The sequence below is a fragment of the Pezoporus flaviventris genome, unplaced genomic scaffold (assembly GCF_033815535.1).
Source record: "Pezoporus flaviventris isolate CSIRO_AGI_PZ_B2104156 unplaced genomic scaffold, CSIRO_AGI_Pfla_v1 ptg000083l, whole genome shotgun sequence".
NCBI classification, from domain to species: domain Eukaryota; kingdom Metazoa; phylum Chordata; class Aves; order Psittaciformes; family Psittacidae; genus Pezoporus; species Pezoporus flaviventris.
The window spans coordinates 5166457-5191780 of record NW_026892631.1 but is presented as its reverse complement, the minus strand read 5'-3'; the positions used below and the strand labels follow the sequence as shown (position 1 = coordinate 5191780).

Here is a 25324-nt window from a genome sequence, read left to right as displayed (position 1 = left end):
GAGTGCTAATCTCTTGGGATCTGGTGTCCAAGAGACAAAAGCAATCATGCCCCTTCCTAATTTCCTACTTCCATCTCAAATGTGTTTTCCACCATTAACTGCCCTGTTGCAGGGTCATGCTGTGCTCTTGTCTGTCACTAGAAATAAGGAAACCAAGACCAAAAGCACAGGGATCCCAGATCTTCCCTTACACAGCTAATTCAGCCTCAGCATATGCTCTGCAGGCAAGAGAGCCAGGGACAGCCTTCACACATACAGGACTTTGCCCAAATGTGACAAGTCTCATTTTGTAATGAAATCACAAATGCCCTGGCTCTGCCCAGAGAACAGTGGTAACAGCTGGAGCAACAGATCAAGGGATAGAAAAACCCTTTGGGGTATTGCTGGCAGTCACACAGCAGCTAATAATAAACCCCAAAAGCAAGAAGAGACCCTTAGCCCATTGCATCCAGCCCCCTCCAGCCCACACAAGGTGCTGCCAGTCTGCTCACTGCAGGGCATTATGCACTTCCTATGGGTGAGCACTTGCAAGGGACACCCAGCCCACGCAGGAAGGTGCAAGACAGAGCAAAGCCAGCAGCACAGACATGTGAGTGCATGAACACATCTCCAGCTTTCACCAATGCTCAGATCAGAGATATGGGAGCATTTGAACATTCTCTCTCCCCCATCCTCCTCACTTGGCTCCCTCCCTCCCATCTTAGACTGTATCACTCCATCCATCCTCACAGAGAGAGGTCCACCCCACTGCACTCGAGACACCTCTGCTCAGACATGCCCTGCTCCCTGCTGTCCCACCACCCCTCTGTCCCAAGCAGATGCACCCAGGAGCACCAGGCCCAGGGATACCACGTGCCCACACACCCGTATCCACACCACTTCTTGCCCTCCTCTACAAGTCAGCAACTCACAAGACACGGCCTGAATAAGCAAATTGTAAAAATAACAGAATCCCTCAGGACTTAGTCTGCATTATGCAAGGAACTGGATTAGCTCAGCTACAATCCAGAGACCACAGTGAGAAACAGATGCAGGCAGCAAAGGAAAAGGCAACCATAAACCAGGGAAACCTCTAGATTTGGTCCATCTGGGTAACATCCCTGCAAACCTTGCCCCAAATTCAAAGTGTGTTTGGCCACCTGCACTAGGTACCTACTTGCTTTTGCTATGGATGGCAGAGCAGATCCCCACCTCTGACCTGTCTGTGCAATAAGATGGGCTTTTCCACACATCCTCAGACATTTAGTTCCTCCTTTGGGGACTCAAGAAACCAGCCAAGAAAGATAAGAGGACTAAATCCCTATGTGCGGTACAAAACGCATTTTTAGCTGCTGAGACCCAGTGTTCACCTCAATTCATCTCAAAGTGGTTTTGGTCTAGTGGGCAAGGAAGTTGAAGGAAGACAAGGCAATGAGAAAAGTCCAAGGGGATCATAAACATGCTGAGCCAAAGGCAATGCTGTCAAAATCTACTTTTCTCCTCTTCAAATCTTCACTTCCAAGAAGATATTACAATATCCTCAGTGCCCTTGACTGCTTGCCACTCCTGGGATGCAATCATCAACTCAGCCAAAAATGGAGCCACTTCAAAACCTGCCTGCAATACAGCTGCCCTCAAGCAGTCTGCACATGGCTGACTACACACGCTTTCACTTGCTGCACACCAAACGTGTTTGCATGGGGCACAGGGAAGGTGCATAGGAGCAGAGGTAAGCAGTCAGTCCCACGTGCCTCTGGCCATGCACAGGTACCACACCTGGCAGAGGTTCCTCCCAGTCATTCCCCTGCACTGCACAGTCAGGCATTTTTGACCACCCCAACTAGAGGTGCTCCAGTGTAAAGCTGAAGGTGCAGCCTCTTCATCCTTGAAATCCTGACATGTATGGACCTTGAGAATGCAAGACAGCAGCTCTCTGGCCTAGGGGAACATCGCAAGCATCATGTCTTCCCATCCCTCCATGAACAGGTCCTATGAGCTAGCCCTGCACAGCCCTCCTCTGCAACAGACACTCCAGCTGGCACTGCATAGGGGTTTAAATGAAGAAACCAGAAGAAATCTTACAGCATGTGATGTTCCACACAAAGGGAATAGGACAGAATATAAGGACAGAGCTTTTCTAGAGGGCAGAAGTTAGTGTGATCCAGGTCCTGGGCTGCCAGGATGCTCATCTTCAGCAGACGGTGCAATGCCTGATATTCATACCTGCCAGTATCCCTGCCAGCCTTGCATTTCAATCATAATTGGATTTTAGCAGCTGCTTTCTGTCTTTTAGATACATACCCCTCAAGCAGCTGTAAAATTCAAGTTTAACTGGGTAGATAGAGCCTCTTGTAAAGCACTTGGGACTTGGGGAGGGAGGGAGCTTCAGAAATTCAGAGCTTTATTGCCTTATGTCAGAATTTGAGAGGGCTCCATCCCTGGCCTCGTTGCTCCACTAGCTCTTGAGACAGCACTACTGAACTGGTGTCGGTGCTGCAGAGAGAAAAAGCAAGATGAATAGAGGAAAACAGGCAGCGGGGATGCTTGAGGCTGGCTGACGTGATTTGCAATAGCTAGAGAGGTCTGCTGACGGCTCTTACCTCTCCTTCAGCAACTATCCTCTTATCTACTCTCCTTGTCCCTGATTTCACCTCTCTGCTTCACTCCACCAGTGAGCCCAAACCCCAGCTCAGGTTGGTGCTGGGCATAATTCAGTCCCAGCCTAACCTGGCAGCCACAACAGCATCTGCACATCTATTATACCCATTTGGGAGGCGGAGGTCAGCCTAGGCAGCATATGGAGCAACTGATGGCGAATACCGGAGCTCCCCGGGAGCTGTCTGCCACAGATGGAAAAAGCCCAGGAGCCATCATGACAAAACCTCCTGGCTGGAGGCGACGCATCCTCCCTGTCGGCTTTCCAAGCCGCTGAGCAGTACTGCAAACCTCAGCTCCTGTCCTGCTGTGAGCATGCCTGGCACTGACTTACTCCTGCTGCTTTGGTCCTGTGGTTTGTCGGTGGGAGTAGCAGAAGGTGGGATGTGGAGATGAGGTAAACCCAATGGCATGTGGCTACCATGAAGGAGAGGGACTAGCCATCCACTCCAGCAGCATCAGCTGGTGTCGTGTGATGTAGATGTGTCACCTAGATCTGGGTCCAGCCTGCTGTGTGGTCGAGGGAATTTGTAACCCCTGACTTTTGGTGGGGGTGAGATATTCCACCACAGAACCATACAAGGAGAATAGGCATTCCTTTGAACGGTCCAGGGGCTTAGTCAACATACAACCAAGAACACCATTAATGGCAGTGAAATGCAGGCAGGTCACCAGGAGCAATGCTCCAGCTGTGAGATCTCCCAGGACAAGGAACATGATGTAGTCAATAGAAGCCATGATATTTGCATGGCTGAAACCACCCACAACCCAAGCACAAGCTTGCAGCCCTGCACTGGCCAGAGGCAGGCAAAGAGAGCCCCCACGGTTTCTCCAACTCAGATTCCTTGGAGCATTGCAATTCCTCTCCACCTGAAACTATTCCACTGGCTGCAATCTAAAAACAAAATCAACCCAGCAAACATTGCTAAGCAACTGGCTGTCAGTGCCACATCACACCCTGCCGAAACTATTTGCCCTCTCCAAGGCCTTCTGGCAAGGAGCTTGCTGCTCAGCCCTTGCCAGATTTTGTGTATTTAGATATGGTTGGCAAGTCCAAATGCTTGGATGGATTAGCAAAGAAAACTCCAGGAAATCTTCTGCAACCGTCCTGGTGAAAAACATCCCACAGAGAAGCTGTAAGGAGCAGCATTCCCATGTCCCAGACCCTGGATCACGATCATGAGGTGCTGATCTCAGGGCATTACTATGGTCTGCAGGTCTGTGAGTCTTGATGCTGCCACTTGTCATACAGAAGAGAGAATAAATGGAGAACAAACACACTGAAAACCTGACTGCAGAGCAAGCTGCTTCAGGCAGCAACATCTGGGTGGGAGGTTGAGGAGAACCTGCTTGCCCATGGTGATGAACTGAAGAGTTAGGTGAGACCCTCTCCAAAGTCTCCTGACCCCTCATGTGCATGAGCCCCTCAGCATGGTGGTGCCCCTCAGTACAGCTCCTGGCGTGGTGGTGCCCCTTGGTGTGGGGCCTGTGCTAGGATGTACCTTCCCCCAAGGTCAGCTGGAGCAGAATTGAGGTCCCACTCTATGGGTTCCCCCTCAATCAAGCTTGAGCACTTTCAGTCTGGCTCACACAAAGCAGACTGAGCCAGGTTTGCCATTGAACCCAAGTCTCTAAGCACAGCCTCCAGCAGGTCACACAGCTCTGAGGGCTTCCCATCTCTCCTGGTAGCCTGGTCCACGGTACTCTGTTATCCCCTTCACAGGAGGGACCTCTCCTAGTTAGCCCCATGCTGGGCTGTCTTTACATGTTCTTGCACTGTCATCAGCAACTTCCCCCTGCTTCACAAACGGGCCGTGCTCCTCCATGCTCTCCCATCCAGCTCCCAGGTTGCACAGTAATGATTGAACATCACCTGTGACACCTCCTGGCACACCTCTGCCCTTAGCAAGCATTATCTTTCCAGAGAGGGCTTAGCTCTGCACCTTCCTCTCCCCATTGACCACTGTGCCCAGACCCTTCTCTCTGCTCCAACCTCCCCATCAGCTCCTGCCTGCCCCATATCTCCCAACAGCCCCATTTCCTCTGTGGCCACTCTAATGCTCGCCTAATGGTGCGCCATCCGCAGCGCTCTTCAGACATATTCAATAAATCAGAATCCAATTACCGGGTTAAGGAAATTGGAAGCAAATGCAATTAGCTCCAGCCCCTCCCTCATGCTGTGCCCTTGCTTCCTCCTTAATGAGAACTTTTCTTTTGCAGGAGCACTCCGTGCCGCATCCGCCCGCCCAGGAACAAGGTTGCTGCCACCACACAGCAGGGATACAGTGAGGGGGCAGCTGAGTCGATCTTCCCTTTTAATAGGGCAGGTGGTTAATATCCCTGGCATTAATTCTCTCCAGGAATAGCACACTCGCTCTGTGCTCAGCTATAACTGGCGTCCATCAGGGCTGACAGCTCCTCTCTGGAGAAAGGAGCATCTGGTCCTTACTACGAAGAGGAGTTAAAGGGATAAATAAATAAATAAATAAGCACAAGGCTTGCTGTAGGAATGGAGATCTGGTGCTGCTTCAGCACGTCAGCCTAACTGCTGCTTTTGGACTGGAACAGGGGAAATGCAGAGCTGGATCAGATGCTGGGAGCTCAGTTGCCCTGACCTGGGAGCAAGGTGCTGTGGCTGGGTCTAGGACAGAGCTCCCACCAGAGCAGTATGTCCCCAAAAAGGGGTCCCAGGAGCAGGTAAGTGAGGACACCTGCTGCCAGCAGGCTGGGATGTAATGCCAGACACAGCTCCTTGGGAAGCACCAGCTGTGGGCTGGGGATCACCGATGCGGGCCAGGTGTATGCTGTACCCGCAGAAGACAAGGAGGAAAACTGCATCAAGGGAACCTTGGGAGTATTTTCTACACCAGCATCACTCTATCCAGCAGACCAACAATTAACTCCACCAACCATCAACAACCTGCAGCTGCAAAGGGCAGCTCTTCCTTTTTGGCCTCTTGCAAGAGGTCCTTTGGGCTCCAAAGGGTATTTTTGACCCCGATGGTGCTGAAGTGGCTAGTAACCTAACAAGTTCTTACCTTCCTCTCCCCCTCAATTAGCAATAATCCCTTAGTTCTTACATTAGCTCCTCTCTCTGCTGAGCAAAATGAGTTCTCAACAGTTATTTTATCTCCCTTGCACCATACCACTGCCTCATCTGCAGAGCAAGAGTGCACAGCACCAGTTAAGACTTTGCCTGTTGTAGAGGTGCTTTCTCACAATATCCATTACTTTTCTGAAGGAACAGCAAAAAAAAAAAAGGCTTTTCCTTTCTTTTCCTGTAGTCCTGGCATAATTTATACAGGATTTAATGAATGGGTTTAGGGCTTCCAGACATGCCAAGAATTCAAAGTGAAAGGTTCAATCCTAAAAATACAACCCAGGCAAAACCAATCTCAAGTGCACCCACAGGGCATGAGTGAAGGGCCCACCTAGCATCCCAAAACCACATCCCTGAGGAGGAATGAGTCTATGCACCCATATAATACAGTTTAATGAGGAAGATCAGGAGAACCTGTGATGACGGGTGTCGCGGACAGCGCGGTCACTGGGGATCCTCTCGCTCTCCCGCTGGTTAAAGGCATGGAGCCGGTACGGGTCCTCGCCGCCCTTCCACCTCCGGGCGCTCAGGTACCTCCGCTCTTCAAACTGATCCCAAAGGTCGTCCCAGTCCACATCCGAGACCTGCATGCACAAAGTCAGCCCCATTAGAGAGAGAAGAGACCAGAGAACACTTGACCCCATTCCAGAGGTCCTCCCAAGCCCCACCGGAGGTCAGTCAGCCCTGCAGCAGGGGCAGGCACCACAGCAGCAGGCTAACAAGGAGCTTCATTAGGTCTTCAGGGCTTGATTTTTCCTTAGGTCTTGAAACAGCACGTCAAAGAGAGCCTGCCGATTTGAATTTAAAATGACTAATTGGAAACCAGATTTGGGTCCCTGCTGGATCCAGAGAGACAGCACAGGCTCAAGCAATATAAAACTCAAAGGTCTTGGTAGGGTTTTGATCTCCCTCCAACTGCAAAACAAAGGTATTTTACATCCCCCTCACCCCCGTAACCCTTCAGGCAAGAATGAGCCATAGGACAGGAGCAGTTTTGTCAAGCACAGTCCCATGTTTCCATATCCATACCCTGCCCTAGGATTCACTCAAGCAACAGGACCCTGAAATAAAGAGGCCGTCATCCTCCCAGCCCAACTTTGGTCTATGTTTGCCACAACAGGTCTCCCATCGAGGACTTCAGCCCTACTGCAGGAAGAAGAGCAGGCAAGCTGGTGCCCCTGTGGTCCCCCACCTCAAAAAGGATGGAGGAGCTGCATTTGGAGTTACTCGACAGCTCCGACAGCCATCAGGGGGTTTAAACATCCCTTGGCAGCTTGGTGCCATCAGGAGGTTTAAGCATCCCTCAGCAGCATGATGCTGTCAGGGGGTTTAAGCGCTCCTTGGCAGCCAGTGAGCACAATGCAGCACTGATAAGATCTCATCGTTACAGCAACACAACCTCTTTGATCTCAGCCTACCTGTAACACAGAGAGATGCAAACACCTACAGACATCTCAGCCCTAAAGAAAATTGTGATCTTATCCAATAATTGATCTTTTCTTCTTGTCTTCCCTTACCCCCCCCCTTCAATTCACACCATCTCAAAACTGATTTTCCCTGCTAATATTGCAAAATGAAGCTTTTGAAATGGGTGATTTTTATCCTGTAATTGATTTTACTTGCATCTGGTAGCGCGTTTTCTCTAGTCACAGGAAGGGGAGGAGGGAGCACCAGCTCCTGCAAGTGAATCACAGCAGGACCAAGCCAGGCACCTCCAGCAACATGATGCCCCACACCACCCTGGGTCACAGCAACAGAAGCACCCCCAAATATCCAACAGAGCCCAGGGATGCCAGGGTTGTATTCATCCTCCCTCAGTGTGATCCCATGGTCTTCTCAGGAGCAACTCCAGCACTTAACCCCATTGCAGGAAGATAAGAAGAAACCCCCAAGCCACCATCCATACCAAGAGAAAGTTATTTTGGACTAGAGTGAGGTGTCCCTGCCCATGGCAGGAGGCTGGAACTTGATGATCTTCAGGTTCTTTCCAACCCGAACCATTCTATGATTCTATGGATCTGGAAGAAAGTTATGAAACCGGTAAGGCCACTGCAGGAGGTTTATAAGGAGGATGGATGTAACCCGCCTGCGGGCTCTTGGGAGGACCGACGTACACAGGGTGATAAATATTCTTTATGCTTTTTCTAAGGCATCTTGCAAAAGGAGATTTACTGCGGCAGTAAAAGATGAGGGGAAAGTGAGCCGATTGCATCGCCCAGACACCGGCAGCCTGACATTTGTAAGTCTTCATGATGACCCCAGGAGGACGGGCGCTGCTAAAACCACCGCCACGGATTTGCAGACCCTTAATTTTAATACTGTGAAGAAAAGTTGGTCTTACCAAACTTAATAAGGAGAGAAATGGCTTTTTAAAGAGTCCACACGGCACTCCGGTGTGTTGGATGTGTATATATGTTTTTATGTTTTCTTAAATGTCAGTTAAACCCAATAGCCTTGGATCAGCCAGATCTGGGCAAGTCTCTGACAGCTGGTAGATTACCATGGGCAGCCATGGCATCAGGAAAAGTGGAGCTTCTGCACACGCTATAAGGGCAGCAAGGCTCTGGTCAGGCCAGCAGAAGCATGGGGTTGGTGCACTGGAAGAGTCCTGCCACATGCCTAAAGGGCTGGGACAACGTTTCCCCAGCATCCATCTAACCCCACTACCATCCTCTCAGCAGGGGGTCCCAGCTGTAAATGGATACACAGAATTTACCAGTGCCTCATCCCATGGCATTTGTTTCTCATCCTGCCCCGGGTATACCTTGCGTCCAAGGCTTGCATTCTTGGTTGACCCCGCAGTGAATAACAGCCCCATAAAATCTCTACCTGAAAGAGATCAGCCCATCTCGATTCACTCAGGCTCTCGTTTTTGGGTTGAGGAAAGCTATAAGTAGGATGATTCCTAAATATCAGGTAGCTAAATACATATCTGAGATCAAGAGCAAAGAGATGCTCCTGAGAGACTGGAGATTAAAGGGTTATTTTAATCGTTATCTGGCCACAAAACAAGCTCAGGGGCTGGGTTAAGTTTCTCAGCCAGAAGTAGGTATCTGGCTTTGGTCATCTGCTTTCAATCCACATCTCCTAAATCTTCTGGGTGTTCTCCAGTTTTCCAATGCAAACTTCCCTACAAGGCTAACTGAAGTCAGAGCAGGACACTCACACACACACACCCCCCAACCTCGCTGCACAAAGCAGAAAGGGAAAGTGAGGCAGCGTCCTCAGATGAAGAGCTCCCCGCTTATGCAAGTGGTGGGAGGCAGGAGACCTCCCCAGTCTGCACACAGGGACTCCCCTGTTCCTTGGTGCCTGACCAGGGACAGGGAATGCCAGTTAAAGTGTAAGGAGGAATCCCCTTCAGTCACCCAGAGACAGCGCATTGGTCACGGATTACTGGGTACAGTCTTCATTATAATATTTCCACCATGTATTATCACCTCTTCCTCACACCAGAATCCCGTCTTGGGAGTTATTTAACTGATGTGCTGAAATCTGAATTTAATTTATTATGATCTAACTCACTTTAGAAGCCAAATTACCCTGCACTAGAAAAGGATCAAGTCAATACTCCACTTGCCTTCCTATTTATCTTCTACAGGGCTCCTCTCTCCAAGTTTCATATTCATTTTCTCTCATGTACTAGTAATAAATTTTCATTTTTTTTTTCCTTGGAATTAGGTAATTTCTCTTTCAACATTGCAGTTTAATGGCTGGTATTAATTATGGGAAACACAGTCAATGCTTAAGAGAGTTTGAGAGACTCAACGAGTCTGCAGGAAAGAGAGGAAAATAATATCCAAGAGGTAGTCATCCACCCTCAGCCAGCAAACACCACCCTGCATTGAGGGCATCCCTGGGGGGGTCAATGGGAGAGATCCTCCAGGCAAAAAGACACAGAAAAAACTCAATGAGGAGAGGATTTTTTATGTCACATCAGCACGTACTTAAGAGCTTATCCACCAGCTCACTAAAACCACCTGCTAAAGGCACCCCAAAAAGCTACCTGCCACCTCACAGGCAAAGGGCAAACAGCAAACCCCTGGAGCAAGCACGGACGCAGCTTTTCACTGCAACTGTACATCAAAGACTGAAAGCCTCTCGGTGTAAAGATGTAATTCATCATCTGCCTCTTAAATCATGGCTCGGAAACAAGAAAAAAAAGGGGAAAAAATACCAAGAAAACCCAAGGAGCGGTGCTGCAGGGGGAAAGCGGGTCATTAGCAGTAAAACTACAATTTTCTGGCAACTGCTAATGCCTTGTTTATGTGGATTTCTGCAAATATGACATTTTAATGGCATAATAATTGTGTGATTACAGTACAGCAGGGATCGCTGGAGCGGGAAGGAGGAATGAGCAACCTAGCCAGCTGCTGCTGCAGGCCCGCAGTGTCACCATGGGATGCTCTGTCCCTCCTGCCTGCACCCACTGGGTAGGTCACGCTGGTCCCCAGTCAGGATGCGTCTGCCCAGGAAGGAAAGGAGAGGGTGGCACAAGCCAAAAGTGGGCTCTGATTCGCTTTCTTCTTTTGCGGCACTGTTGTAAAAGGAAGAACTTAAGCCTTTGCTAAAATTAATGCTATTTTCCTTTTAGAGATGCTGGATGTTGCCATTAGACCAAGGTGGATCAGACCAGCACCAAGCAGAAAAAACTCATCCCTGCATAATACGGGACCAAACCTGACCAGTGCCTCCATCCTGCCTTCATGGGACTCAGGCATGAAGAAAAGGAGGAAAAGGGAAATAAATACATCAGCCAAGCAAAATGTCCTATAAACAAGCAAAAACTCTAGAAACTCAGATGCTGTGCAACATGTTGCTGCCCAGCCAAGCTCAGTCACTCCTCTGCCTGCAAAGGTTGGAGCAAGCATACGTGCTCGGCACAGCTCCAGGGCACTGGAGGCGGAGGGCAATCTTTCAGCAGGAATTGCAACCAGGCATTATACAAATGAGATTTAAATGTCTCACCGAAGCGTGGATCCCCTGCAAGCAGCAGGTTCAATTATAGAGGTGTTACTGGCCGAGGCACTAATGCCATCTGAAAGGATTATAATACTTCAAACAGGGTAGGGCTCATCCCTCCTCGTCCCCTGATGCCAGCATTGAGAGAGCCAGCAGCCCCAGCTGGGAAAGGAGCAGGGCAGCATCATGGTGCCTCAGTCCTCTTTCCTGTCTCCCTGAACAGCGCAGATGTGCACTGAGGTATGAGATCCTTGAGTTGAACTTTGGTGTAGTTTTCCCAACAGCAGAGCCCAGCAGCCTGGCTTAGCCCTGTGTGCACACTGCTGCACATCCCAGTGGCCTCATCCCCAAGATACACTGGGGAGACACACAGAGAGCACCATGGCCGTGCTCTTTGCCCTGTCTGAAAATCATATGACAGTGCCAAAATCAGGCTGCAAGCCTCTGGATAACAAGCTTCATACTCATCTTGCAGCACAACGTCCTGTACATCAGGTACCACTCAGCAGCAAACAAGCACCGACCCTGGAAGGGTCCTTTCTCTTATCCCCCTTCCCCAAACTACATAGCCCCCCAGGCCAATCAACCACTTAAATACAAACTTAAGCAACTCCAGGCATTTAGAAGAGCCCACAGAAATCCCTGTTTAAACGCTTGAAGTTAAGTACTTGCTTAAGTGCTTCATTGGCTCAGCACAGTCTTCTCCAGCTTTGTGCTGACACCAACCACACATGGGAAATGGAGGAAGCTCTGGGCCCTGACTATCATCCACCCTTAGTTTTCTGCTCCATTGGGATTTCAGTTCCAGTTCCTTTATCTGAGAGCCGAGAAACTCCCCTTCCTCCTGACCCGTACCTGGGCACAACACCGAGGTGCACTTTCATGGCAGATCCTCCAGGACTCCATAAGGACACACAGCAGATCCATGTCTGCAAGGATACCACCTTGCTCCAAGGAGGATTGTCATCTCCCTCTACTTAGAGGTGATTTGCTGCCTCTCAAAGAAGAACTGAGTCTGCTCTCACCGCACTTGCTGAGGAATAAAGGAAAAAACCCACAGAAATATCCCTCATGAAAGCAAAGCACTTCTCCAGCAAAGCCCTAAGGTCCCTGGAGATGCTCTGAGCATTCACCACTAGGCTTCTTGATGACACTGACCTTTCCCTGCTCACGCACATCTCAGGCATGCTGCTCCACCTGCAAAGAACAGAGCATCACCTTGTCCTCTGCTAGCTTCACAGGGAATGCAAGTCCCTGAGCACCTTCTGCTAAGGTCCTTCCCACTTTCTCCCAGGTAGGAGAAAGGCTGTGCTATCACCACCTTTGCTGCCCTCCTTGCCTGCTGCCCAGTTTCCTTTACCTGTCTCCATCTGACGCCCTTCCCTAACGCCCACTCCTGTGTGGAAATTGTCTGGGTTTCTCCTGTGGTGCACGCAGATGTTTATGTAATCAAGACACCTACTGCGTCAGGAAACAGGACCGATAAAGGCTGGCAAGTGGTCATGGAGCAGGACTTAACATCCATGAACTAGAAGATGACAGACTTCATGAACTCCATCTGTAAACACTGCCTGGATGGAAGCATCCCTATCCAGGCTCTGGGAAAGGTTCTTCAGTGTCTTCTTCATATCGCTCCCACGCTCAGCTAGCATCAGCACAGGCTGTTGGCCACTGATTCAGTGCAAGGAGCTGACCCAGGGGTCCGGCAGCTGGGCCATCGTTAAGTGTATCACAGCTAGAACCATCTCTTTGTGTATCTTCTTGCCTGTATCTGTGGTAAACTACATAGAGTCTGAAACACCCTCCAGAGGCTTAAATCTGCTGAAAGTCTCCAGCCAAATACAATGGTGTGAAAAGCCACCAGAGAATTATTGATGCGTTTTCCAATAAGGGCACCAAAGATTTAACTGCAGAACAGATGGCCAGGGCAGCCATCAAAATGGGGAATTTATTTGCAAATCAGGAGCAGGGGACTCCAAGTTGCAAGGAAGAAAAGATGACAGATTCATTGCTTTGATGAAAAGCCAAATGCTGTTTCCAGGGCTTCCCTTAGGAGAAAGCAAGTCAGCTCGGAGGTCACACCAGGCTTATCAGCGACCGCTTGCTGCTCCAGAGCCAGGTTAAAATATACCCTCACCTCCCACAGGCTGCCTGGGCCTGAGCTTCACACGTAGATGATGCTCCTCTCCCTTGTAGCACAGGCCACTGTCCTGCTGGCAAGCATTGCACACCCCAGCCACATCCCAAGGAATTCCCATGGTGATTGCCATCATGCTGAGGAACCTTCTGCCTCCCTGTGACGATGGACAGTAGTGCAGGATCCAGGTCACTGACCTCTAGAAACAGCATCCAGCTACAGAATCCCCTGTGATCCTCCCACTTGGAAGGATGCTCTTCCTTCTCAGACCCCAAAAGCAGGTGTGTACAGCAGCACCTTGCTGTGTAAACACCAGACTTAATTCCTTAAAGTGATAAATTAGCCAGTATGATAGCCTGACATATGAAGACAAATCCTGTACAATTAAAAAGGGAAGGAAGCTGATTATATCCTCCTGGAGAATACTGCTGCCTGCTTCTGTTTTATTTATACGTTACACTGTATAATGAGCTGAATATTTAGGAGGTCAGCACAAACCAAGCTGCTGACTGGACAAAAGAGAAGACCCAGCTCTGTCTGTGCCAGGAACCAAGCAGAAGGATGGAGAGGACTTTTGGTCTTCTTCTCTTCCCCCTGCCTGCAGCAACCCTGAGATGCTGCGGGGATGCTCAGTTAACTGTTCACCTTCAATTGCTTGTGCTCAGGCTGCATCGGTCTTCCCAAGCCTCTATCAGAAAAGGCAGAGGTCTCCATCCTCCCCTCAGCCCCACAAGAAAGGACGAGCAAAACCAGCCAAAGCTTGTTGGCATCTGTGAACACTTCTAGTGGGTCTGCATATGGTAATTCTGGGCGGCAAACAAGATCAAATAGGTTTTAAGAGTCCAAAAGACAGCCTCTGCTTCCACTGAGACAGGGGTTTTTAGAAGATTCCAGGTTTAAAACACAGACAACGTGGACCACATCTGGTCTGGCAGCAGCTCTGCTTCACAGTGAGTCCTTTGGGTTGATGGCTACCATCCCCACCAGTGCCGCCGCCACCACCACTTCCATCAGCAGTGGGACACTCACAGCTCCCTCAGGCCCTCTCCATCCTGTGCTGATGCCATTCTCCCCATGTGCCTTTGCCCCCTGCCAGAGAGGGTTCTGTGTCCTCTCTGCACCAGCCAGGTTCAGCTCAATCCCAGCACCATCAGAAGTCAAACACACTGGGTAGAGCCCACACTCACAGAGGGTAAATAGAGGTAAAAGGAAGCTCCTGCTTGGACAGACGGTGTGTTTTGCTTTCCTTCTGTGCCTTTTCAGGACAGACACGAGATGCTTCCCAGCCATGAAGGTCACACCAGCCTTCCCAGGCTTCAGCAGGAGCAGCAGATGATTTAGTACTTAGAAGCCCATAGCTGCACTTGGTCTCCAGCTGAGCTTCACTTGTCCTTCTGTAAAGGAAGCCAAAGTAAAAGCCAAAACTCCCACTAAACCATGGAGATTGAGCATCTCAGCTGTCAGGAAAGGTCTCCCCCTTCCCTATGGAGCTGCAGGTCCCATGTACCAAAAGACTGCCCAGGATGGGGCATATCAGGGGGAAAGGAGAGCAGGGAGGGGAGAGTAAAGGAGCCAGCAGTCAAAGTCCTGCTCTGAACCCAGCCCTTTATAAAGCAGGCAGCTAATCCGACCCACACCTCCAAAGCAAGGAAGGGATCGTGCTGTTAATACACACAGCATCCTCGACCCGACTCGGCCCTTTCACAGCAGCAAAGCCCAGGGTAATCCATCTGGTAATTGCTTCCATGGGGATCTTTACACAGCTTTAGAAACCAATGCTACTATCCTTCCCGGAGCAGCCACCTTTCCAAACCGAGCAGCAATGTGGGGTAATGGATAACAGCAGCATATTAATGTGAAAGGAAAAGTGCCTCCAAGGGAGCTCAGCCTTTATTTTACCTTGGTTTATTCTAATGGGGGAGTAGGAGGAAAAAATAGAGGTTAAAGAAATAGATATTCAATCAAAATAAAACAACTGCAAATACACAAGGCAGTTGTTTGCATGGCTTTAGCTGCCTTCAGGAAGTCACCAGCTTGCCTTTCCCCTCATCTCTGTCAACTAACTGCTTTTGAGGAGCAGAGCTTTACCAAGTGGGCACAACCTGCTTCAAGGAAGGAGCTCAGCAAGGACAAGAGATGCTACCAGTCAAAACTCCCCATCCCTGTACTCAATTTCCAGCTCTGGAAAAGCCCCAGACTCCCTCCAAGCCATACCTTGGTGTTACTGCTTTCCAAGGCTCCCATTTGGAGCATCACCTGCATTGAACAGCTCCAGCACAAGGGCTTTTTTTTCTCTTCCCAACTCTCAATCTGCCAAGTGGGAAGAGCAGAGGAAAACCCTTGCTGGTCACTAACCAAAACTCCCCAAGCCCTCTTGGAGAGCTTTCCTGATGTACACACACCATGCAGCAATGCACTGCAGGCCAGTACCACCATCAACAAGCAGTGGTGTCCTGCCTCCTCATCTCACACACACACGTCTTACAGAGACAGGAGTTTCTGTAACCCAGAGCTGGTCCTCGACACGCAGGCAGAGGGAGGTGAAGCTCAGGTCACAGCAACGATGCTCCAGGGTGCATGTACTACCCAATGACAGCCCTTCCTCCCCCAGCAGCTCTCCTCAAGGAGAAATTAGCTATAAAACATTTGTGACAGCAAAAACTGATCTAAACCTTTGATCCTTAGGTACCTGCTGCTGGAGTGTCTGCAAGTTCCCGGGCCTGGGAGCGAGATGACTGACAGCACCTGAGATACAGCAGCATAATTTAGAGCAGATGTGTCAGCCCAACCTTCTCCTTTCTCAGCTCAGTAATAGGAATAAAAAACCCAACCCTGGCTAGTGAGAAATGCGCCGTAGTGAGGTACAGTGAGTTAGAAAATAAATAAGCCCATTGAGGAAGGACTGTGGGCCCTGCAAGCACAAGGTGGGAGCATTGGGAAAGCTTTGCTGCTTACATGAGCAAACCCTGAGCAGAGCTGTGGCTGAGCATAGGAGCCATGGGATGTGCATGGCATGGGACGTGCCTGGTCCACGCAGTAGGATGAGCCTGAGGATGACATGAGACGAAGCTCATATCAAAGCCTGAGCAATATTTGAGGGTAAATTTGCTCTCAAATTCATCCCCACTTGGGGGGAGAAGAGATGGTGCTGGGAAAGAATCACAGCCTCTTCTGGAGCAAAGACCCCCTTCTGACACTGCAAAAGCCACCTGCTTCCCTTGAGGGACAGCCTTAAGCAGCATTATGCTTCCCAAAAAACAAAGCAGGCAAATGAGCATGGAGATACACACGCCAAAACCCCTCCTGCTGTGCCCATGTAAAGACATGAGCTCAGCTTCCCACATTGCTAGTGAGATCAGGGATGCAAAATGAAAACAGAAGGGGAGGGAGCAAAACACAACCAGAAAACAACCAAAGCTGTAATTGGGCTTGTAGCAAGCAACATCTGTAATTTGGAGGACAGCAGTGTTACCACCAAGGGCCCATCACTGAAGCTCTCACACCCCGAAGGATGCTGGCTCATAAAGCGCTGCTATATCACAGCCCAGAGATACAGGACAACCTTCCCTTCCTCTTTTCCCTGACACACTGGCAACATCTGATCGATATTTCTGCACATCTCTAGAACCAAAAAACCCCAAACCAAAACCATAAAACCCCCTCACACTCAAAACACAATCCCGCTGCTAAGCCACCTGGTGCAACAAACTCAAAACACTTCCCAAGAGCACATGGATCTGGATGGAAACCAGATAGTAGGCACTAAGCTTTGCTGTTATTATTGGAAGAAGAAATAAAATCTGTGTTTGGCACTGGTTCTCTCGCACACATACACACACGTTTCACTGCAATAAGCAATAGAGCACTTTTGGAGTCATCAGGAAAACAGAGCATGGAAGTCTTGACTGGCAGCTCCTGCTTGCACACATACCAGACCCATTGGCTGATGCAGGAAGAAGTTTCCTTCACCATGAGCAAGGCTAACAGCTCCTGGCATGCTCCCGCTTGGCTCCACCATGACTCCACACAGCATGGAGGCAGCGAGCCTTGCCACGAACCTCAACACATCAAACCCCAAAACATGTTGGCTTTTGATGCTTGTCAATGTCAGGCTTAGAGGGAGGTGGTATCTGTGGGCAGCTTCTCACAGCACAGCTAGGTGGCAAGTCAACACATGCTCCATTCGTTGGCCATAGCATCACAGAGGCATCACTACACAAGGCTTGTCCACCCATATACCAGAAACAACCTGATAGGCAGCACCTTCAGAACCTCCAAACTCAGAGAGTCAACACCCAAACAGCCCAATGCTCTCTTCAATGGAGAGCATATTGTGCCAGTGAACACATTAGTTCCACCAGAAGCTGTGCAAGATATAATGAAGGGAAAGGTCCCTGCTCTCAGAAAGCTATGGGGGAACAGAGGAAGTACCCCACATGGCACAAGGAGAGGAGAGCAGGGGCTTTGCGCACTCTCAGGTGGCCTCACAGCCCGCTGGGCCATAACTTGTCCCATGCACCTTTGATGCCCCTTGCTCCAGCAGCAACATGCTCCAGTTGCTGGCAGCGCTGCATTAAGGATTAGGTAGGATCAGATGAGGGATAATACAAACGAGGTCATGGCTGCTGCTGACAGTAGCTGCAAAGAAATGAGGAGCTGATCTTCCCATCCAGAGGGAAATGAGGTGCTGTTAAACTCCATCCAGGCAGCATAGGAAAGGAGGGATACAGCTGAGACCAGGCTAACGCAGCTTCTTTGCCCACAGGTTTGGATATACCACTGGAGTGCCTGAGGGCCTGCAGCTATAAGGGGAAGGGACTTGCCTTGCAGAGGAGCTATGCCTCCATCCGGACTTCCTGGTTGAAACATAGCAGGGAAGCTCCCAGCCACTGGTGGAAAGTCTTTCACACCATCCCTGCAAGGGTCTGCATAAGTGGAGAAGAAACAAACCCCTTTTGTTTGGATGGTCCTCAAAGCATGAGTCAAACCCCACATTAGCGATGCTGTTTCCCTTAATGGTGGGTGTCCAATGGCTCATTTCTCTTCCTGGGTCTTTTTCCATCCTCACCTTCCACATCCCTCTGCAGCTCTCTCCTCCCAGCTATATACATGCCTCTACCTCCCTTTGCTCCCTGAGCCCTTGGCACCAGCCACCGTGTGCCTATGAACAAACGGGAGAAGATGGCTTGGATGTATGTTCAGGCTTTGATAGGCACACCAGAGCAAGAAGAAGCCACAACACCTTATGGAAGGAAGGGTGGGGAGCAGAAACCCTGTGGATAGAGAAGACCTGCGGAGGAGCAGCAATGACATTCCCAAACCCACAGCAGCCAGTGCAGAGGTCCTACCAGCAGCAGGGCAGGCAGGCAGGCTTGAGTATCAAAACCAGCACCGGCCCTGATGGCTTTAAGAAAACCCAGACAACTGCTTTTATATTTGATTTACTGCTTTTAAAGTTACCTCCAGAGCACAAGCTCCAGCTGAGCATTTCATACTCTTCCTGCTTTTCCTAAAGCCCAAAGGAGAAAAAACTCCCATGAGACTCAAAGATGGACATACCACTGCAGGCTCCCAGCTCTGAGCTCATGACCTGCCACTGCCTCATGCACAGGCCTGGGAAAGTCAGGGATGCAGAGCCCAGGCTCCAATTCCTGCCGCAGCCCCAGCAAGCCTGCACACAGATGGCAATGGGACCAGTCCTTCTGCAGCCGGCAGCATATGCTGCTGCTGCCCACATCGACGCAGATGCTTGGAGAAATGCACCAGAAATAACTGGTTATACAAGCCAAGACTTTCTCCTACGCAGGCAAAGAGTTTTAATCCCAAACTACCGGGTACAGCTGAGTGCCTGAATCTATCTCCCCCTTTTTTCTTGAAGGAACAGCATCTCAAGGACAATGAAATGGACCTATGAAAGAGCTGAGACAAAAGACGGTCAGCGGAAGGTACTGGTGGCCTGTGACAGTGATGCTGGTGAACGTCTATATGGCAGAGCTTCTGCTCTTGGACTGCCAGTGACCTTTATGTCTACTCTGAAACAGGGGCAATAATGCTCACTTAAGAGTTTCATGCTGAACTAATCATTGTGAAGTGCTCTAAGGTTCAGCAACGAGAGACAGGAAAGCAGCACTAAGTATGAACACAGCCGTGCTCAGCAAGACTAACAGCTTGCGCTGTGCTACAGTCCCTGTAAGCCATCTCTAACACCACTTAACGCTTTAGAGGAGGATGCATGCAGTGCTGGTGGCATGGATGCACCCTGCTCCCTGCCCTGGATGGGTACCAGAAACACTTCCCCTACTCCCTGCCTTGCAAGCAGGTCCCATCGCAGACAGGCACAGGCGGTGTGGTTGTGCCCATTGCACCGCCTGGCTCCAAAACTGCTGAGCTGAGGAACGTGGAGGAGCAAGGAGAAAGAAGGGGGGGAAAAAAATATATCTAGTGATGTTAAAGGAAACAAGTTATTTTAAAAGGCCTCCTCCTCTCTGCCAGCTTCTGACCTGCTCCTGGGCTCTCTGCCCAGCAGCAGCACCAGGCAGGGTGAGGTGCAGGCAGTGCACGGTGCAGGCAGTGCACATTGCAGGCAGGGCACAGCACACTGCATGGCAGCGCCTGCCCAGGGTTGGTATGTACCGAGTGATGGCCAGCACAGGGTAACACAGCCAACGGGGGGGGTGCAGAGAAGCAGAGGGGTGAGAATTTCAGTCCTCATCTGGCCCCACAGCATACTTCCCCCTGCATCCTAGGTGGAAAAGACTGATGTGCCCATGGCTTCCCCCCTGCTGAGTTTCTCATTCCCACTCCCAGCCCCAGTTTTCCACAGCCCAGTTTCCTTACAGGGATATGGAAAATTAGACATATCAGTGTATATGCATACACAGGCATGCACACCGAGTCCTTCCTGCTCATTTACACACCCTTCTCTGCAAAAAGCTGCCCCAGGGATGAGCTGGGGGCATAGAACAGGCGTGCCTGGGGAGCAGGCTGACAGTCATGCACAGAAGGGCTGCTTAGAAAGGCAGGGGTGTGCCATCACGTCTGCCTAAATACTCCATCTCTGACGGGAGTCTTGGCAGCGAAGATCTGGAGAACCCCTCTTCTGAGCACCCTGCTGCTGCCAGCATGCTTCCACCTTCTTGTTTAACACCTGCACAGGCCTCTTTCCTATGCATCTGTCCAGTCACTGCTGAACCCACACAGGCTTTCAGCACCTGAAAGATGCTGTTGTGGAGGGCACCACAAGCACCTCGCATCCATCCACACTGAACCTGCCCCGATAGCTCCCTCTGATGATCCCAGCTCCTATCCACCCCTTTTCTGCCATTAATGATCTTCCAGACCTCCAACGCAACCCTGTTCCTCCTGCTAAGCACCCCAAGCCTACTTCTTGCAGAGAAGCCATCCCAAAGCCTTGATCAACTTGCTCTGCACCATTTCCACCCCTCCAAGATAGCAGTGAGCAAACAGCAGGCAGGATTTGCTGGGGATTCACTCTCCTTGCTTTCTCCCCTTGACCACTCATGGTTCACCCACAACACAACTGACCTATGAAACATGACTACAGAACAACAAGCAGCAGAAACCTCTTAACTCTTAAATATGATGAGTCCAGAGTACTAAAAAGACCTTTTTTGAGTGCCCCAGCTGAGCTCTGGCAGGCTCACTGTGGCTTATCCCTAACCCTGGCACCAGTGATTCCAAACGGGAACGAACACCCAGCACTAACCGGAGCAGGGCTCTGCCACCAGCACCAAGCTAAGCCCACCAGCCCCTTACTTTCTGAGACACAAGTGGTGAACATGAGGAATAAAATTAGAATTCTTCTTTGTGTTTTGATCTAACATTTTATCTGTGTTTGGAAGCAGCAGGGAAAACACATGGGAAATGGGAAGCGAATAACCGGCTCAGTAGCAGCAGAAGCCAGAAGAAACACTAGGGCAACTAGGGCAAGCTCTGCGAGGCTCATTTTAAAATGTTCCCTCCGCCAACACAGATGAATATTTGAGCAAAAAAGATATTACAGAAAACCTCAGTTGACTCACGAGGAGCAAGCACGTTAAATATAGAAAATAAATTAAATAATTAAAGGGCAAACGAAATGGGATTTTAGCCCTGTTTTGTGTTTAGTTTTTATTACATAGGGAGCTCCCGGGCTGCTTTTTCATTCTTGGAGTGGATGAAGCAGGTGTCAAAGTGAGGTTTTGCCGTGCTCCTGAGCTCTATTTCCACCCTTCAGGAAGCAGTGGGGCTGGTGCAGGGAGCTCTCCTCTACTGGTGCCACATGCCCCCAAGGCACAGCACAGATTCATCCAGGGTTCCTCATCCCTTCTCCACGTTCTGATGGAGCAGCTGAAGTGCAGAGACAGTGAGTGCTTTGCCCAGAAACAATCCATGGGATGCAAACCTGATGGGAACGTGCTGTAAGCTGTTTGCCCACCCAGGGCTGTGGGTGCGTGTGGCAGCTCTTTGGGCACAGTACAATTCAAGCCTAAAAAACCCCACAGTTCCAAATAGACTTTAAAACCTTGGGGCAGGCCGAAATGTAGGTTACAGATGTTACAGACAGATCCTGTTACTGCCAGGAAGGAACCAAGCACTGCAACTTAAAGGTGCCCTGGCACTAACCCACCCCAAATGCAGCTCCTGGCCTCTGCTCTCAGCCTCATTGGTCACAAGTGGCAAAAATGGCAAACTCGAAGTTCCTGCACTGCTTTTAAGAGCTCAGCACTGATATGGCTCACCAAGGCTTTTACCAGTCCCCAGGAAGAAAAGGGAAGCTCCTTGCTCAGACCAGCAGGAAAGCCTGAGGGTGACCAGGAATAAAAGAGCCATGTGCTCCTATGATCCCAGAAACTATTCCCAAATATTGAAGCAAAGCTGCGCTGACAAGTGCCAGCCATGGCTGGGGGAACAGCAGGGCTGTCGGTTGGGCATCACTGCCCACGCTGATGGCTCTGTGCTTCCACAGCCTGCAGGATGCAGTGGACGAAGGATGCAAGTGGTAGGATAAGAGCCAGGGAGAGGATAAGCTCATAGCCAGGCTCTTTTATTAACATACCCCACCACCCAGAAAGGTCCCTTTCCCTTTCTGGACCGACATCCTCAGAGTTTCCACTGCAATGAGGTCAAGTCCCAGAGCAGGGCAGCCCACAGAGGTGATACAGGAGAAATGGCTTTAAGGCAAATCTGTGTCTGTGATCAGGAGGCTGAAAACCAGCAGCATCAGCTCCCTAAATAACATGCGGTGTCTGAGGCTACACTGCTGATCTTGGCAACAACCTCTTCCCTCTCAGCTACAGAAAAACTATATATAGAAGAACTACAGACATATATATATAAGATCTACAGACATATATATGTGAAAGGCTATATATATGTGACTTTCACATTATTTGCCTTTTCTAAAGAGTCCAGTAAAGCACCACAAAGTCACTTTTCCCAAGAAGGAGACTGACATACCCACGGCTAAGCAGTGTTCCATGCTCACCATGCCACACTCCTCTCTGTCTTGAGTCCCAAGTGCCTTCTCTTTTCTACTCATGCTGCTGGAAGTCATGGAGAGGAAGATTTAATCTTTGCCATGGCAAACTAATTGAAACAGATCCAATATATTCTTTATCTTTGGCAGCCTACCATCTTTGCATTTATCCCAGCATCAGCTTTAGGGGAATGGAAGAAGAGAAGTGTATGCTTAGGAGTGCCAGGCCACAGAAGGCACAGCCCAGGTGGAAGGGACAAGTACAAGCAGTTAGTAACAGGGTTGTGGTTAATGGCTTGCAAATGTTTTATGAACAGGCTTATGAGTGATGCCTGTTGCTCACAATGGGCTCTGCATCCCTATAGCAGCCAACAGCGCTGCTGATGTCCCCTTCAGTGTGTCTGTAATGTACCACACTTGCAGCAGGACAATGGGGGAGAGGAGGTGATGCGATGTGGCATCAGTTTGTCTCCTTCCACGAGGATCTGAAGCATCGGGATGCCACCCTGCACCCCAAGGCATTCTGCCCGCTGCAAGTGCCCCCTAAATCATCCCCTTGGCTCCCAAGGTAGTCACATCCAATCTGAAGCATCACATTTGCTCATTCTTCCTCTGGCTGTAAAGCAACCTTTAGAACTACCAGAAATACTTAAAGTAGTGGCCTGTTGCTTTCCCTGCCCTGCTTCAGCGAGTGTGGCTCAGTTTTGGTTTCAGTTGCAAAGTCCCCACACTCTGCAAGCCAAATGGAGCTGGAATTGATATCGAAAAGTAAAGCCACCTACCATCAAAAATCAAAGCACTGCACTGCCAAAACTGAGCGAGAGGCACAAAGCAGGGAGCTTAAATAGGGAGGGGGGAAAGCAGAATTCCCATTAATATCATATTTTCATCTGTAATAATCTGAGAGACTGGTAATGACACTGGAAGGTGAGCTACCCACAGCCCAAAGGGACATGGCTGTTTATGAAACCATCTGGCTGTCAGCTGCTCCAACACCATGCAGAGGTAAAGTGTCAGCTTTAGATAGAGCCAGGCTGGCAGCAGCCCCCTGGGCAGGGAGAGGGTGCTCCGTCCTCCACCTTGCAGGGGGAAGGCAAAACAAGCCCAGAAATCATCTGCAATATATGGAAGAGTAGCACCCTGTGGTTTATAGGGGTTTTTTGTTCTATGCAACTTGTTTATTTAGGGAGAGGTTTGCTCTTCCTAAAACAAATCATTGTTTTCTCAACAGCAGGCACCAAGGAATGGCTACAAGAGAGTACTTCCTTGCTTGTAAGAAAGCATTGTACAAGAATGATCATATTCTATTTAATGGGCTGTTGAAACAGTGTAATGCCAGCCCTTTGCATTACCCTGCCTGGTTCCTAATGATAGTACTAACCAAAGAGCTGGAAGGAGATCGACTTGGCTTTCCTAGTCTCTGCAATTATATTCTGCTCAGACAAAAGCTGAACAGCAACAGGTAGGATGATATTTAATGCCCACCTCTATACCTTGACATTGTCTGGTTTGAAATAGAGTACTCCTGCCAGTTACTGGCAGTGAAACTAATAGGATTCTGTAAAAATCAATCCATAAAGGCACAGGTGCTAAATGAATGGTTTCCTTTCTGTTCCGCTTACGGGAGGGCTCTTTTACGGATATCTATATGCTGGTGTAAAAATTTCAGGAACAACTTTCTAAGTCTTCATTAAATTCAAGGGGACTTTTGTAGAGAAGGCAGCTTTAAAAGAAACTGTTATTTCACCCCGTGGCTCGTTATTACCCACAAACCTAAAAGGGTGATGCTCAGCCCTAAGAGCTGCACCAACCGCATTGTGCTCCCAATGGAGTAGCGGAGAGGGGAAAACCAAGGCTGAAGTTAAGAGAGAACACCAAGCCCCATGCCCAAATAGGAGCCATTGAACTGACACAACATGCTCTTGTCCATCACCATCCTTGTCCCTTCAAGCAGCTGCTGCACCCACAACAGAACACTGCTAATGACAAAACACTGCCTGGGCTTGTCCCTGGGGACCCCAGGAAAGCTGCAGTGCCGGTGTCTGCCCTGCAGGCAGGAGCACTGCTGTCCATGGAGGGTTTGCAGAGAGGAGAAGTAAATTCGTTAACTAAATCTGAGTGCTTTGGGGCAGGCCAAGGCAGACGGTTCTTGGTAAAGTATTTAGTGAACACAATGAAAAACAAACAGACAAAAAGATATTTCTCCCTCGCCTTACCTACTGTGTTAAAGGCAGGGGTGGGTTTGGAGGTTGTTTGGGGTTATTTTGAGGAGACAAAAAGACTTTGTGACCTGTTTCTCACGCCTGAAAACAAGTTTATCAGCGCAGCCTGCAGAGACTATTCCCATTTCTGCCTCCACAAGAATATTTCTTCCAAGACTATTATCCTGGAAGCACCACAGTGATGCCTGCCCCAGAAGCAAGTGGGGATGCTGGGCAAACCCTTGCATTGCTCACTAAGCCAGCTCTGCTTCCCCTTATCACCTCCCAGGGGTACAGGCTCTGGAGTTAGCCCTGAGTGTCATTTTGTGGTCCCCAGCACCCTGATGCAGGCACGGATGTTGCCACACAGCTTCTCCTGCCTGACTCTGATTTCACTGCTACCACTCAGATACAGCACTCCAAGGGCTGAAAATAGATGGGCAGATAAGAGCCAGGTCAGGCACACATGGTCCAGATGTCCATGGGACATCTCCAGTCCACCCTGATCCACAAGGGATATCAGCTACTCAGCTCTCCTGAGTAGAGGAGGATGGTGACCCCATAGACTGGCTTCACTGCTGCTGGCCAGTAACACTGACACTAGGCACTAGCTAGAAAGCCACTAGCACATCACCAGATCCTCTCCCAGGAATAATTTTCCATGGGGCTTACAACTACCTCAAACACAAACTGGGATAAAGGGAAAACAGTGCATCCACAAAGATGTAGCTGTGCTGTAGAAAAAATACTTCCTAAGTGCTCCTGCTCATGACAGATCCCGAGGCACACAGCAGAAGTTCACCACAGCCTCC

General features: G+C 49.7%; 1 protein-coding gene across 1 annotated transcript in view; it reads right to left on the bottom strand.

Annotated features, from left to right (window-relative positions):
* The window catches only part of GALNT14 (polypeptide N-acetylgalactosaminyltransferase 14), a 96686-nt gene that overhangs the window by 55535 nt on the left and 15827 nt on the right, over window positions 1–25324 (bottom strand). Inside the window, exon 2 of the mRNA XM_061475592.1 lies at window positions 6149–6318. Coding sequence (XP_061331576.1) covers window positions 6149–6318 — 170 coding nt within the window. The remainder of the gene's footprint in view (window positions 1–6148; window positions 6319–25324) is intronic.